The 16,847-nt window shown below is 41.0% G+C and overlaps 1 protein-coding gene across 1 annotated transcript in view; it reads left to right on the forward strand.

The window, feature by feature from the left end:
* ARHGEF33 (Rho guanine nucleotide exchange factor 33) overlaps window positions 1-16,350 on the forward strand; it is a 16,922-nt gene extending 572 nt beyond the window's left edge. The window contains exons 2-7 of the mRNA XM_018558844.1: window positions 2,823-2,906; window positions 3,944-4,092; window positions 9,184-9,351; window positions 12,050-12,803; window positions 14,594-14,727; window positions 16,221-16,350. Of these exons, the coding sequence (XP_018414346.1) occupies window positions 2,823-2,906; window positions 3,944-4,092; window positions 9,184-9,351; window positions 12,050-12,803; window positions 14,594-14,727; window positions 16,221-16,350 (1,419 nt within the window). The remainder of the gene's footprint in view (window positions 1-2,822; window positions 2,907-3,943; window positions 4,093-9,183; window positions 9,352-12,049; window positions 12,804-14,593; window positions 14,728-16,220) is intronic.
* Window positions 16,351-16,847: the final 497 nt, after the last annotated feature.

Genomic DNA, 16,847 nt, shown 5'->3' on the forward strand with positions numbered 1-16,847 from the left:
CGGGACTCTGGCGACGTACTCTGTACGTCGTCAGTCACGAAGGGGTTAATATGCTGACATCTTCCAATAACCTAAGCCCTCATTAAGCCTGCATTCACACCTAGACGTCAGCCTTTCCGCCAAGCGTAGTTTTTGCCCATTTTTACCTGCATTAGACGCGCACACAGGAAGACACGCATCTTGGCTGGCAGATCAAAGACATTACGGTCAATGGGGAAATGCCCACAAAAATATGCAAAATGCATTTTTAGGCTTTTCCATTGAAGTCTATGGGGCCAAACACACTGCAAAATGCCCCAAAGAAGCTCAGGAACTCTTTTGAGCGACAGGCGTTTTGCAGCTTGCGACAAAAAGCCTAGGTGTGAATGGGGGCTATTGAAATTAATGTGCGATAAAACATCTAGGTGTTCCCCCCAGGCTATGGTGTTTTTGACGGCACGGCTCAATAATAGACTCACTGCCCACGTCTAAGATCTGTGTTTGGGACAAAGCAAACATAGATATCATTGAACTGCGGTGAAGCAGCCGAGGTGATGACTTGACTCTGTCCATCTGCATAGTTGAATACGCTGGAAGACTATCTTTTTCTACCTCTTCCCTTTTCTCTCCCTTTCTTTTCTTCTATTCCTCTTTATCAGTTAAGTTAAAGTGACATTAAACCCTCAGATTTTTTAACATACACCAATATTGTAATGTGTGCCTTACTGTAATCCATGGTTGTTTCCCTTCTCTTTGCTGCTCTTCCTTTTAAATCCTTATCTCTTCTCATGCTTGGGGAGAACTTCCCTTTGCAGCCGAGTGCCTCTTCCTGTAGTGCTGGCTCAGGTTGTGAACCTACACACAGACACCATGTTTCCATTTCAGAGACAAGAGCAGCAAAGAGAAGGGGAAACAACCATGGATTACAGTAAGACACACATTACAGTATTGTTTTATGTTAAAAAATCTGAGGGTTTAATGTCACTTTAAGTTATGCTTAATAGGCATGGGACAGTGAATTATTTCCAGATGAAAACAAGACATGTTAGTTATAACAGAAATGCGTATATGCATTGATTCATAAAGCTGTAAATCGAGATAGAATTGCATAATCCGCCCTTATTTACCTATTGTCAACAGAATCTCTCATTAACTGCCTACCGACCAAAACTTTTATATGTATGTATGCCTTGTTTTTATCCTAAAAAATCTTTCATAAATAAAAAATAAACACAGAGTTTTGTAGTGCTTTTTCTGCCTGGAAAAAAAAAACACACCAAAAAACCCCCCATTAATTTCTATGGCCATGTTCACATCTGAGCGTCTTGTCGCAGACTGGAGCAGTTTGTTCAGTTAAGCTTTGAAAATTAAAGCTATAAGCTTATTAGTTGCCATGGGCAACTGCTCCTGTTTTTGTCTGCTCAGCAGGACCCGAAGGGAGGGGGAGCGTGCAGCTACAACATACAAGCGATCGGCGGCTATAGAGCCGCCGATCGTTTGTATGTCAAACACCCGGTAACGGCTCCTCACAATGGACGTGCTTTTTCTGCCCGTGCGCACAGAAAAAAAAAGCCATCTATTTACGGCAACCGGCCAATGTAAGTTTGCCGTACATCCGTTTTTTCACAACGGGCGGAAGTCAAGTGGTTAAATAAAATTAAGTCCCCTCGCGAACGCACGCATACTAACGGAAACACAAGTCGGGTGCACCTACATATGAAAACGATGACTGCGCTACACATGTCAGGTATCACCCTGTGCGCCAAACAGAGCAATAATTCTCGGACCAACATTCATGGCTGACTCCAAACTGATGCCTGGGCGTATGTATGTATGTATATAGATAGATAGAATTTTATTTTTTGTTCAATCTTGGTGTGTTATTTTAAATAAAACTGTGGTTATTTTATTATATTGGCTTGGAGTTTTTCAATTCAGATTATTTTAAATCCATAAAACTAATTAAAATGTCTAATATAATACAAACAATTATTTAAAAAGAAATGAAAAAGGTGGGAAAAAAGTAATTTTTCGTTTTGGCGTGACAAATTCTGCTGTGTTATGTGCGTTGCGGTGCCATTCATTTCAATGGCACCCCAAACATGCTTCCAATCTGCAGAGTTACTGCCCACACTGGAGCGCACAGTACTGCAATGCCGTGCGTTCCAATGTCGTGCAATTACAAAATATTGTGCATGCAGTTTTATTATGAAGTAAAATTTATGTTTGTAAAACTCCATTTGTGTATTTTAAATAAAAGATGGTATTTTAAAAAAAATCTGATTAGTTGATTAATAAAAAAAAATTATCTTCCAACTAATCGATTATGAAAATGATCGTTAGTTGCAGCCCTATCAGCTTTCCATAAACATATACAGTAAATTGATCTTACTGACTGGCCTCATAAAAAAAACACTGCAAGATCTCTACCAGATCTGAATAATCTGCATGTTTGGTACCAATGCCAAACTTTCAGAATACATTAAGAATACATTAAGCTAAGAGATCTGGCATAGAAAATGGTGTGTATATATATCCAGATGTAGTGATTTCAAAATTACTTCAACCACTGCAGCCACTGGAATACCTATACAGGAGATGGCACTCTGCATGGTCAGATTTGTGTACCCATTAGATCTATAGTTATCCCTATGTCTGGGGAATTAGCTTATTTTGCCTAGATGAGCCCTAGAAGACATGGCCCAAATATAATCAGATTGGTTCTAAATGACCAGAATGAATCAGAAGAGAGTGTCTAATTGTTATTTACCTATGTTCAAAAACTGCACATTTTGTTCACCAAAAAATCTATATTAAATCCTCTTGAATTTTTTGCCCTATAGGCTGAAGAAGACATAAAGTCAGATCTGTATATTCTACTTTTTCATGTAGTTCAGCGCATCCCAGAATATCTTATTCTCCTGCAGGTAAGACTAATGAAACTTATATTTTATATATAAAATACTAGGATGTTTATATTTAAATAAACTATTCATGTGATCACAAATTATAATTAAAGGCCATCTAATGAGAGAAAAAAGTTCTTCTAAAAACGCTATTTGCCTGTCTAATGTAAAGGCTTTCTAAGGTTGAAAAGTTATAGCATTGAAAAAGTATTTTATTAAAAAGACAATATACATTAGATCCATTGTCAACCATGATAAACAATGCCACGTGACACGCCATCACAAGCACGCAACGTCGATCCTCTCACACTACACTCAGGGCGTAAATTACATTTCCCCAACTGGCTGCTGAATATCAACACACTGGCCGGGTATTCCAGATGGCATCATTAACCAAACATGGTCATGACGTCAGCCAGCATCCTTGGGCCCTTTGTTTACATGCTGGCTGGGGAAATGCATTTTGTAGCGAGTCATCATATTTGTGTTGGTGGGTCAAAAGGGCATGTCTTGGTGCCCCCTTTTTGTCTGTCAAGCCAGGGTACATGCCTGGATAAGGGACTGATATGAATTTTGGGGAACTCCATTTTTTTTGTGTGTGGGGCCCCCACACTTTTTTTATTGCCTTTTTTTTTGTTTTGCAGAGCAAGTGGTCTGTTTCGTTTCAGGGGGGCACATAAAAAGTGGTGTGCACCCCAGGCAAAAAATAAATAAATCCAGATCTTTATCCTTAATAAGGATACCACGCATGATAGTTCTGCTTCTGCTAGACTCCCAGCACAACTGACATTTTCCCAATACTGCTGGAATGTTAAAAACAGCGATGGCTGACATACTTTGTTCATTGACTTCACCCAGCATCTCCTATTTACTATTTGCAAAGTGTATTTTTTCGCTACCCTTCTTTACAATATAAAATGAATAATTACAATTATAAAGCAAGTGTAACTTGATTCAATCTAGTTATATGAAACAAAATGTCATGCTAGGCTACCGTTGTGTTATAGTTAAATATTTACAGTGATTTATGATTTTGTTTTTTCCCCCTTTCTGTCCAGAATATTCTAAAGTACACAGAGCAGGACCACCCAGATTATTACTTGCTGTTGGTGTGTGTCCAGCGCCTACGTATTTTTATCTCTCACTATAGTGTTCTGTTCCAGTATAACGAGGACCTGCTTATACAGAAGAGGAGAAAACTGAAGAAGTATGTTCTTAAACTTAGATCAAATATAATGATCACTGCTATATATCTTTTATTTATTTGTATAAAATGAAAATTATTCTAAATCTTATCCTTTATCCTATAATATAGTATTATATTATAGTATTAAAGCCTAAGTGACACTTTAGCTTTATCATTGGGGGATTCTGCCTCCTGTGTTTAACTTAGCTGAACAGAGCATTCTCTATCAGTGAAATCCTACCCCTCAATACTCACATCCATCTTTCCCATGTATCCTTCCCCTAAAGCATGGACCTGACTTTGCAGTATTCATGCCAGGACAGAGAGCTCACTAGCCTGTGTAGCACTCACCACCCCAAAGGAGCCGCCAGAATAACGCGGGCCATCACTAGTTGTCTAGGGGTTTTGGTCTTCAACTGCCCCCATTACCATTTAACTGCCCTTTTTTTTGATGCCGGGGATATCCTGTTTGATAAAACATGGGTGAGGTCTGGAGCAGACGCCGATGTTTTATCAAAGAGTACATCCCCGGCATCCTTTCAGATGTATATGTTTCTGCCTGGCCCTGAATGATCTGTACATGTCTCAGTGCGGGCCCTGCAGGAGACAGGGTGTCCTTCCAGTGATCAGGATCAGAAGGCTGCACGGAGACAGAGCGGGCAATCAGGTAGGGAGGGGGGAAACAATAGAGTTAAAGTGACATTAAAGTTAAAAAAATGTTTCGCTCCCCCCAATGTTAAATTAAGCACTTACCTTAAATGATGCCTCTTAATCCGATCATGCGGTCGCCCGAGCAGTTTCGGATTTTCAGACGGGAGCGCGCGGGAAAGACACAGGTAAGTTTAAACCGCTTTTAAAGCGCAAAGCACAACTTGAGACCCCACCAGGCCACCCAGACCCCGCACAACCCACCCGAAACCCCACACAGCCAACCTGAGACTCTGCACAGCCCACCCGAGACTCTGCACAGCCCACCAGAGACCCCACCAAGCCACCTGAGACCCCACAGCCCACCCGAGACTCTGCACAGCCCACCTGAAACTCTGCACAGCCCACCTGATACTCTGCACAGCCCACCAGAGACCCCACAGCCTACCTGAGACCGCACAGCCCATTTGAAACTCTGCACAGGCCATCTGAGACCCCGCAACCCACCTGAGACTCTGCACAGCCCACCTGAGACTCTGCACAGCCCACCACCCAGGAGCAAGACAGAGTATCAAGTTAGGGTCCCATGGGACCACAGAAGTTTTAACATGGGGATAATGGATGAAGGTAGGAACCAAGGAATATTAGGCCAAGGGCTATATTGAAACAAGATCGGCAAGGTCAATATCTGTCCCTTAATGATGCTCAGCACTAACCAGAGGTCCTTGGGTAAAGCCTGAGAGACTTACACCACGTGAAAAGGGCCTTTCAAATGTAATAATACACTTGCAAGCTCTCAGCATGGTAGGAATGTCCTCCTCAAATGGAACATGCTCTCTCAGTTCCTGGGCTACAGTGGCCATGCTATTAAAGCCAGTGATTAAGAAGCAGGATGTAGAATCACCATTTTTGGGGGTGGGGTTCCACCTTAATGGCCTGGTATGATTGAGGGGGAACCCCACACACTTTTTGTTTTTTTACATAGGTTCCCTCCTAAGATTCCTACCAGACCTTAAGGGTCTGGTATGACTTTAGGGGGAACCCCATGCTTTTTCTTTTTTAAATGGGGTCCCTCCTAATATTCCTACCAGACCTAAAGGGTCTGGTATTGTTTGGAAGGGGGGAGCACACGCTTTTTTTTTTTTTAAATGTAATCTTTTTCTTAAAAGTTTTTTTTCTCATTGATACATGTCCCCCACATGTACTGAATCCCCATACCCTTTTTATGGCCAATAACTTGCATATAAGCCTTCAAAATGGGAACAATTGATTTTCAAAGTTCTAGCCCCATAGACTTGCATTGAGTTCAAATTCAAACTTTTTCCATGTTCTGAAGTTCGAATTCGAACCGAACACGGGGTTGTTCGGCCTATCACTAATTATAACAACATTTCCCTGCTTCCCAGATATTTCTATTTGGGAATGTAGGCAAGCCTCCTCCTACTCCCCTATGTTCGGAGGTTTATAACACACACCCACAATTAGTTTACAACAAGCTTCAGTCTTATCTTGTTCTAGCCACAAAGACTCAACACCATTGCACGTCTCTGTCGTGAGGTCATCTCTTATGTGCACAGTTAGATTGTTTTTCACATACATGCAAACACCTACCCCCCTTCTACCAACCCTGTCCGTCCTAAACAGGTTGTATCTTTGTACATTAGTTGCCCAGTCATGTGAGCTGTCTAGCCAAGTTTCTGTTATTCCCACTATATCGAAGTCCTCTTCAAAGAGCATACGTTCAAGCTCCTCTAATTTGTTCGCTACACTTCTAGCATTCGTGTACATACATTTTAGATTGGTGCTAGTGGTTAGAGTGTTATTATTGCTCATTCCTGAAGTTCAACTAATTTCTTTGACCTCGGTACAGTTGATAAATTACTAGTTAGATTGACTGGAGAGAGCCCTCTGTCCCTGCTTGTATTATTGTTTAGTTTTTCAGTTAGTAGTCTAATTCATGGCAAATAATCGAATCATTATTTACTTTCTCACAGTTTAGTATGGGAAGATTAAAATGAGGACAATAAATAACACAAACTGCCTGAACTAATTCTCCTGGAAGACACAATAATAAAAAGGCAGACTATCAGTTCTGTATAAAAAAAAACACCACTTTTTCCCCTTTTTCCCAAATTCTTTCTACATTTTTCAGTCACTTAAATACAACCTTTAACCTCTTGCCGTCCGCCCGTTAAGAAAAAACGGACGGACGGCAGACTCCCATCCGCGGGTTGCCATCGCCAGACGGCATTTTTTTCCTCCTAGCACGCGCGCACGTGCAGGAAAGACCTGCTCGTTACTACAGCCGTTAACGGCTGTTTCACATACAACCGATCAGCGGCTCTATAGCCACCGATCGGTTGTATGGCGTGAATTTCGGAGCGCCCCCCCATCCCAATCTCGAGTGCCGCCATCTCCCCCCTCCTGACCCCTCACCTTTAATCCCGGGGATCCGCTAGCCCATCTGCGGCCCAGGACCGGCTCGGGAGGGCGTCAGGAGGAGGAGGGAGGGAGTCAGCTCCTTGCTGATCTCCCTCTGTAGTGTGAATGCAGAAGTGATGTGTATTACATCACTTCCGCATTCACCTGTCAGTCATCTGTCAGTCATCTGGCTCCTACTGCCAGAGAGAAGAAGCTGATGAAGCAAATCTGTGCTTCATCAGCTTCTTTTGGGGTCTCCAGGTGACATTAGGGGTATCTGCCTTTTTTCCATAAAGTTTAAGATAATTGCTGCCTCTGCCTTGCTAAAAATGCTCTGGTATTAGTGGGGACATTAGAATGCAAGCAACCAGTGGCGTCACAAGTGGGGTGCGGGGGGTGCGGCCCGCACCCGGGTGACACCATTGGAGGGGTGACACCAAAATGACTCAGTCATTTTGGTGTCACCCCCCTCTGAAAAGTCGGGCGCTCGGTCATGGACCAAACGCCCGACAGTATCAGGAGAGAGGAAGGGACCTTGCGGCATACCTTATCCCGCTGGTGACTGTCCCCTCCTCTCTCTGCCGGCATCCATCACCAAGATATGATAAATATATGTAATTCTAGCAGATTGCATTATATTCTGTGTATTCTGTGTAAATGTCATGTTTGCACTTTTGAGTTTCCCGCCGGCTCCGCCCCCCGCTGTGACGCCCAAAAACGAAACTGAAAGCCGAATGCCGGCTTCGGCCAGGCGCACACAGCAGAGGACAGCGCCGGCTCGTAGGGACAAGGTAAGTGACCCTTTTGCGCAATCCTGAGTGTGGCTCGGGGTTACCGCTCTTGGTACTGAAAATTAACCCCGAGCCACACTCGGGAATACCGCCAGGGAGGTTAATCTATTTTCTTTTCAATGTGAATCTAATATTAGAAAAATACCTCATTATGGCCAATAGCCTATCTCAGTTTCAGAATTGGGGTCTAAATAAACGCTGAGAGAAATTAAAGCTTAAAAATGAAGATCAATTTTTGTTAAACTAAGGGAAGGCCTTTTATATTGAAGGGATCTGTCCAATCTTCATTATGAACTGTGTTATTTAATGAAGAAATCCAGGAAAAAATGTATTAATCCTTGAAGTGGGTCTACCCTTACACTGCAAGGGTTACCTGCTAATTTTTGTCTAGCTAAAAAAAAAAAGTTATACTCACCTGAACCAAAGAACCAGCTTGTTCTTAGACTTTTCCTTCCAGCCTCTCTCCCCCTCCGCTGCAGCGGTCTAAGGTCCTGTAAATCATCACATTCTATGTGTATAGACATGAGGATGCTAAGGAACATTCCAGTGCTGCAGCGAAGTTGACAGGCTGGAGAGAGCGCTGTGACAGCCGGCCAGCTAGGAGCTTTGGGTGAGTATAACTTTGTTGTTTTTTTAACCTAAACAAAAATGAGCACTTAATACATGGTATTCTTCTTTAAATCTTGCTTGAATATTTTGCCTTTTATTCATCTGTGTCCCAAATACTGTATATTAGTATAAAAACAATGAGGGTAATTTATCAAAACTGGAGCAGAGAGAATATGGAGCAGTTGCCCATGGCAACCAGTCAGCATCTATCTTTTATTCAAGTTTTTTTCAAGCATAACACAACAAACTGAAAAGAAAAGCTGATTGGTTGCTGCTCCAGTTTTGACTAATTCCCCCCAATGTCTGTATGTGTGTATATAAACAGCTTTTTACACAACACATAGAACTGTTCAGTTAATTTGATACCCCTAAAAGTGTATTAGAGACTAATGTACCATGTATGATACAGACATGCACAAACATAGAGCCAATTTTTGACAGGACCTAGTTAGCCTAGTAGTATGTTTTTGGTATTGTCGGAGGAAATCAAAGCACATCGAGAGTTCACAGACATGCAGACACATGTAAATCAGACCAAGCACTCCAGCACTACATGGTCATAGTGTTTAGCCAGAGTTTTGCTATTCCTTGCTAGAAATATTGATGCCTGCAACATTTTACTAAGTGATGCTCTGCTTTTCAGGTCCTCACTGATTAAATTGTACAAAGGTCTGGCATCACACTGCACTGCCACAAGCCAAGAAGTTCCTCATGGTTTGACTAATTCAACAAATGTTAAGGAAAATCCAACCCAGTCTAATGAGACCCTACAGACTTATTCATCGGCACCAGACTCCAACACACCAGTTATGTAAGCTGCCTGAAGAGAGATAATACTTCATTCCAGGAAGCTTAACCAAGAGTTATTTTCAACTGCTATTTTTTTTAATAGAATATAGAAAAGGTGTTTATATGACTTAGAAAATGCATGGGCACAAAATGCTGCTTACTAATTACACAAAATACATAATATAAAAAATATATCTAAATGTGCAAACCCATAAAACGATAAAAATTAGCTAAAACATAAAGTTATGAATATTTGCTGTGAAGTAAATTATAATATATAACGATATTGGTGATTTGTGTGTGCAACAAACTAATACAACACAAGTTCCTATTTTTAACAAATGGAGAAAAGAAAATGGAAAGGAAGTGGAGTTGTTGCCGCTAGTGACCAGTAGATTGCTTATATCATTTTACCTTACGGCCAATCTATGATAAGTGATCAAATCCATATTTGGCACACATACTCCACATTCTTTGGGCCATTATTATTTTTAAAAGCATATTACACATTACAACTTGACTGAGCAAAGCAATATACTTATGTATATGATTACCATATGAAAATAAAATATGATTTGTCAATATATCACAAACTGTGATTTTAGTATTAGGCAGATCCTGGTCAACTGAATTGGCACTGGCTTCTTTTATCTAGCAGAAATATCACTTCTGCTGTTACGTATGTAATGTGATATAAACTGGAACTACAACAAGAAAAGTGACCATTTATTAAGATAACAACTTTGTGACTGAAGTGCCTCCTAAAGGTTTTGGTTCACTGACATCAAAGATGCTATTAAACCAAAAGACCCAACCTGATTAAGGGAATACTACAGGGTATCAAATTATATACACCGTTGGAAACTACACTGTATATTCTGCATATGTAAACATTTCATCTTTATACAAAAAGATGCACTGATGCTATAATATTAAACATGCACTGACATGGTAAATAATAAATGGAAGAGACCTAACAATTCATCAGTAGTAGCATCTACCCCCCATCCCCAAAGGTTTTTTTTTAAATAATATAACAAACAGTGGGGGGAATTTATCAAAACTTAAAGTGAAATTAAAGGCTAAAGTCCCCCGTCCCCCCCTTACAGTGCTACAGTAAGGACTTACCTTAAATTATGCCTCTTAATCCGATCTTCTTTCCTGTAGCTGTCTCTCCAGCGTTGCTGCGGGTCTCCGATCCAGCGCTGACTCCTCTGTCCTCCTGTTTGTCCCACGGAGTCTGTGCGGGTGCACGCTGCTCAATATACTTACCTTGTGTCTCACCTCGTCTCCCGGCCGAACATCTGAACTGCGCATGTGCCCGCCCCAAGATCCTTTGAGGCCGCCCAAGAAATTTTCAGATGTTCGGACGGAAGTGCGCGGCGGAGGCACAGGTAAGTATTAACCCATTGAAAAAGGTTTTGTTTTTTTGGAATAACTTTGCATATATCTACTACTTGCTAGCAGTAGATATATGCAAAAACCGCTGAGGATTTAATAACCCTTTAAGCAGCTGTGCATGGCAACCAATCAGCTTCTTTCTTTCATTTTCAAATCCTAACTGAACAAACTGAAGAGAGAAGCTGATTGGATGCCATGCACATCTGCTCCAGTTTTTGTCTGCTCCAGTGTTGATGAATTCCCCTCACTGTGTATTAACAACTAAATTGTCATAAATATGTATAAAACTTTAAAATGTCCACAACATTTGTTAAGAAAGTATTTTGTAACAGCTTATAATAGACTTTAACAAAACAAAGTGACTCTAAACTCGGGACTTAAATCTTAAAAATGCATTCAAGTACCCTAACTATTAACAAAAATGTAGCCTACTTGTGTATGACTTGGCTGTAGATCCTCAAATCATCTCTTAATTGGTGCTGACACTGTCCTTCCTTCTAGGGGGTGGTTGCTTTTGTTCCCCATGGTCTGTGTTGTAAATTAGGCACCACTCCAAGCTCGCTCACGTGATAGACTATAACTTCAATACAAATTAGCTCACTAAGATCATAGTTCATCCCGGGAGCCTTGCCATGGCTATTTAGGCAAATTTTACAAATTTTAGGTCCTTTAGTAGTCAAATAATCTAGCTGGGTTTTTTGGTTTAATAGCAAAGTAACACTTTTTTGTAGCGTCAGACTTAGGAGGTAACAATAACTTTATCCAGGTGTTCATAGGGGTTTTAAAAGGCTGGGGTTCATGCTTTTATTTAAACTCACACTTACCAAATAATTTTTAATTACCTTACAACTTTGTAGTAGCTATGTATTCCTTATAAAGTCCCTTACAAAGTGTATAACGCTAATTGGATAGTTTGTTGGCTGACCTATTCGTTTTTTTTTAAGTTTCCCAAGAAGTTATACAGGTGTATGCAGTCCCCAGGGAGTTGATAGGCTGTGTTCTCTTAAAGTGGAACTACAGACCAAACTTATTATTTTGGTTTTAGATAGTATAGAAAAGCAAGAACTTCCATTATGTATTACCCATAAAGATTTCCCTAATTTCCTTTTGTATAATGTTGTTTCTGGGACAGTGAGTTGGAATGTCCCCAGTGGGGCAAAATACATTATTAAAAAAATATAGAGGTTCTACATTTTCCCTATTCTATCTGAAGCTAGAAAAACAGTTTTAGCTGATGTTTTCTATTTAATAGCATCTGAAAGCAAACATACATACAGCTCTTGTAGTAACAATGTTCTTTACTATGTATTATTTTCAAGGCATCTGGTTCCACATCTGAAAAAGAGCAGACAAACTCCAGTAGAAGCTTTACAGCCATTAAAGACATCAGAATGGGAAGCTGAGGGGAAAAAACATGACAGGTCAGAGAACCTATCAGTTCCAGCTTCCTTTAGCAGGACAGAGCAAGAAGTCAGTCCAATTGTGGCCCCACTACAATCTATTCCAGAGATGGAATATGAAGGTAATCCTTCAGTGCTTGATATGGAACAATCAATACGAACTACAGAAAAAATTCTGCCCGATGGTACTTTTGCAACTAACTATGAACAATTTGAGTATGGTGATGAAATTATAGGAGTGTCCACTCCATATGAAGAAGAGACATTTCAAAACAGACCTCTCTTTGAGTCATATTCTGCAGGTTCCTCTGAATCTAGCCTTGATATTTGCTTTTTGAAGCCAATCAACTTCACGCTTGAATCCAACAAAACTGACCGTTCTCAGCAGCCTTTGGCAAGAAGCTGCATTTCCCCTGTGAGTAATAGTAGCTACAGACATGAAGGAATCCATGGGAAAAACAAGCCTCTGAGTCGATCTCTTAAGGAGTTCCCTCGCAATCAAGAGGCACTGGCTACCAGGATGTACAGCACAAGAAGCACCAATGCCAATAGGATGCAGTTCAAGCAGGATCAAAGCACCCAGTACCATCCTTTATTAGCCTCCTCTCACATCTCCCACAGGCACTTTTACAATCCTCAGACGCCGCATGTAGATACCAGATCCCTGTTAGGGGTAAGAAGTGAGAAATTAACAGCTATAAAAAGCTAATTTATTTTGCAGATCATTGTATAATAATAACCAGTGTTTATTTCAAATATCTTTTTGTATATTAAAAATGAAAGAAATGTGTATGATTCACTGATTACCAATTACTAGCATCATATTATTTTATTCCTCAAGACAGGGGGAAATAAAACAAAACTTTATAATATTAATATATACTATTGCAAGGTATTGGTGTATATTTAGCAATAACTGAATATGCAATTCACCCAACATTCACCCCAAACATGTGGTTAACATTCACCCTATGTATTAGGCCAAATTAGTGAACATTTTCCCAGTAAAAAAAGCACTCCGTGAGTTTGTGCAATGTGGATGGGGGACCTCTTCTTCTGCATTCAATATTTGATATGGGGAATGCCATTGGATACAACTTGAACTGCATGATAAATTATAGTAACATTTAGATTTCTTAATGGATTATTAACCCTGTTTGATTTACTTTTAACTCCTTTCCAACACATACAGTGAACTGGTTAGGAGTCTGAGGGAACCCTAAAACCAGTTCACGAGGAAAGAAGAGACCACCTATTTGACCCCCATGGGTGGCAGGTAAGTTGAACATAACCCCCCTCCACCTTGCCAACACCCCACCCATCCTGGGCACTGGAGAGCTGAAAAGCCTTATGACCATCAACAAGGGGCATGCTAGCTGGTATCAGCATGGCAGGGGGGCTGCACACTCGCCACTCTTGGGAATAGCAGTCTGCGTGCCTGGCATACCAAGGTGGTTAGCTGTGGAGAGGGGGCACACTGTTTTTTTAAATTGTTTACATGAGAATACATTTTAAAAAAAACACTTTTAGATCTACTGGTGCTGAAACTGTGTATAAATATATTTGCATCACTATAGGGATTTTCTTTAGGCAGATTCACCTGCAGGTTAAATACCTTTGTTTGTATTTTTTGGACAAGTGAGATTCAACAGCAGGGGTAGCAAACCACCGGCCCCTCAGCTGTGGTGAAACTACAAATCCCATGATGCCTCTCTCTTCGGGAGTCATGGCTGTGAGAATGTTGCAATGCCTCATGGGATTTGTAGTTCCACCACAGCTGGAGGGCCGGAGGTTTGCTACCCCTGTTTAACAGCTTTTCACCAGCTGCTACATTGGCCCCCTGCGTATTTATCATATTTAACCTATTGTAAATAGGGTGAATGTGTTTCTGGAATGCCAGGTGAATGCCATCGAATAATACTTGGATGAATATTAGTAAAGGATTCAGTGTGTGAATTTCTCAGTAAATTCTTCATGAATAGACCCCAATGTATTTCATATATAAATTGAAGTTAAAAGGGCAGTTAAGCTGTAGTTGCTGAAAAATCTAAAGGTACCTACATTCATAATCTAAGATTTGCCTATTTACCTAGCTGTGGTGGGATTGGGCAACACCCATATTTAAGGAGACCTTAACCTTTGCAGACACCCCTGGCTGAGCCTTACTGGGAGAGGCATCAATTGACGGGGATGATTTATCTGTCTAATACTATTGTTTTCCCCAGTATTAAGCTGGTGCTGGGAGCCCCTCTCTCTTTCTATAGAATTATACATGCACATTCAGCATCTTTCATATGATCACCTGAAGGCTAGAGTCTATCTGCTTGGTAAACTGCCAGGTAAAGTTAGTATATAGCCTAAATATCAGCAGGTAGACACTAAATAGAACATAGCATATTTGTACATGTAAAGCATGTTAAAATGAAAATGACTTTTTATGTATTATTATTGCTCTTCCTATAGGAAATCCACATGGATGGAAATGCAAAATTCTATCAAAAAGATGAAACTGAGCAAACATCATTCAGTGATCATCATCCCAGGTCAGATCAGAAGGGAGGTTTCCGAAGCTCCTTCCGTAAGCTGTTTAAAAAGAAGTGAGTTGAAAAGAAAGTTTTCTGAATGGGTTCCATGCGCTGTAGGACTGAGATTTATAACATTCTATAATGTATGTTTTATACTTCAAGCAAACAAGTATATGTCAACAGCATATATAATCATATAGACCAGCATCTGTAACCAATTTGCTTGAATTTTGGGTGGCTGGATCTCATCTTTTAAAGATTTGCCAAAACACTCCTATGGCCAAATTTAAAATCCTAGCTCCACCCAAAGTGGATTATTAAGGAGTTTATGGATTCCATTAGTGTTCTATCTAAAATATGCTATTTTTTTTTAATTCTTTACCTTTAAAGATCCTAGTGGTAAAGGATGGCTCCCCACTCCATCAAATGGAGTAATATGCTTAGGTGGTTATCTGTGCTAAAAAGCTGCATGTTAGGAGATATGGATCTTTGAAATAGTACAGTTGACAACCATTAACAGATGTGTTCTTTATATATACCATCTGTATGGCACTTTGCGCCTCTATTTCTACCATTTTAGGTGATGTCTGCAGTTTACTCCTTACACTGTTACTGTATACTAAAAGCCTTTAAGTAAGCATGTGGTTTGCTCATACAGGGAAAAGCAACAGGTTCAGTTTAATGCCCCATTCCACAGTAGCACACACCTACCTTCTATTTTTTTTCCACATTGCTCTGTGCAGCTGCTGGGAGCAAAAGTACAGACTTCTGTAAGCTACAAGCAGAGGCGGCTCTTTAATTAGGCGGTCGCCTTAGGCCTCGCGCTCCCCGAGGGCCTCACGGCCGCCTAATTTGCCCTGCCGTCACTCTCCGTTTGACAGCGACAGGGCTGAGAGCTTATCTGTTTCCTCGGTCCGTCCATTCAGCCAGTGGTCCTCTGGAGCTCCGCCCACCAGCCACTGGGAAGCCATCTCACCCCTCCCATCCACCGTGCGAGGATCCCAATCTGGCTGGGAGGGCGGAGTTAAATCTGGCTGGGAGGGTGGATCGTCAGGGGCAGATGGACGGAGACGTAGTCAGCAACGGCTCGTCCTGCACGCTCCCGCCCGTGAGACGCTCCCACCCGCGAGACTGAGCGGGGCCTCATGTTTAGGTTTCGCCTAAGGCCTCGCAAACTCTAGAGCCGCCTCTGGCTACAAGGCATTGAAATAGCAGCTTACACAGGGCTATTGACTTCCTGTTTGACTTTGCTAATTGACCCAGTGTGCTGACCCAGCAACAATTCGCAAGTGACAAGCTCTATTCACTTGTTCCTACAGTGTTGCTTCCTCTATGGGCAAAGCAAATGGTCGCATTATGTAGCATTATAGCCAGTGAGGGAGTAACATAATAGAAGCCAGTGAATAGGTTTTTTTGCCCAATCAAGCAATCCTGTCACTGGTGACTTTTTGCCAGTGACAGGATCACTAGTGTGACATGGGCCTTAAATTAAAAATATTTCTTGATGAGCTAAGACAGTGAGTAAAAGAATAACTGGTATTCCTTGCTGTGCTCTGAGATTTTAGGTACTGTGGAGTAGACGGCAAGGAGAAGACAAGTGAGAAATCATCCATAGACCAGTCTCCAACAAGGCAGGAGATCTTCAGAGTTCACTCTGCTCTTATCAATGAGCTTGACCGTGGGACAGCTGTATAGCAAGAAACTTGGAGAATATGCAGAGACAAAAAGATCCATGGTAGCCTGTCAGCCCCTGTATTTGAAAATAAAAGCTGCTGAATAGTCTAGTGCAAGAAAACATTCACCATATCCACACAAGAACAATTAGGAAGTATAAAGCTTTATATATAATTGACTTTAGTTTTAGGCATCCTGGAACTCTCTTTAAGGGTTACCAAAACTTTTGAATGTAACAGAATTACTGGTATTTATATGTTGTTCCAATATAGTAAATAATTCAAGAACCATGAAGTTTTCATTTCACAAAGAATTTTAGGGCAATCACTCCATGTATGGCCATCAAAAGGCTATATGTATTAGCTCTGCCAAGGTGTATTCTGACAAATATGTTTGGATTGATGTGAACGTACAGAATCCAGGCAGTGTGAATTGTTGTTTTGATCCCACACACCCTCTTTTGTTATCAAATTTAGACAAACTGTCTCTAACTGATGGTAACTTTCAAATATGTGCAC

The sequence above is a fragment of the Nanorana parkeri genome, unplaced genomic scaffold (assembly GCF_000935625.1).
Source record: "Nanorana parkeri isolate BGI_ZX_2015 unplaced genomic scaffold, ASM93562v1 scaffold363, whole genome shotgun sequence".
In the NCBI taxonomy this organism is placed as follows: domain Eukaryota; kingdom Metazoa; phylum Chordata; class Amphibia; order Anura; family Dicroglossidae; genus Nanorana; species Nanorana parkeri.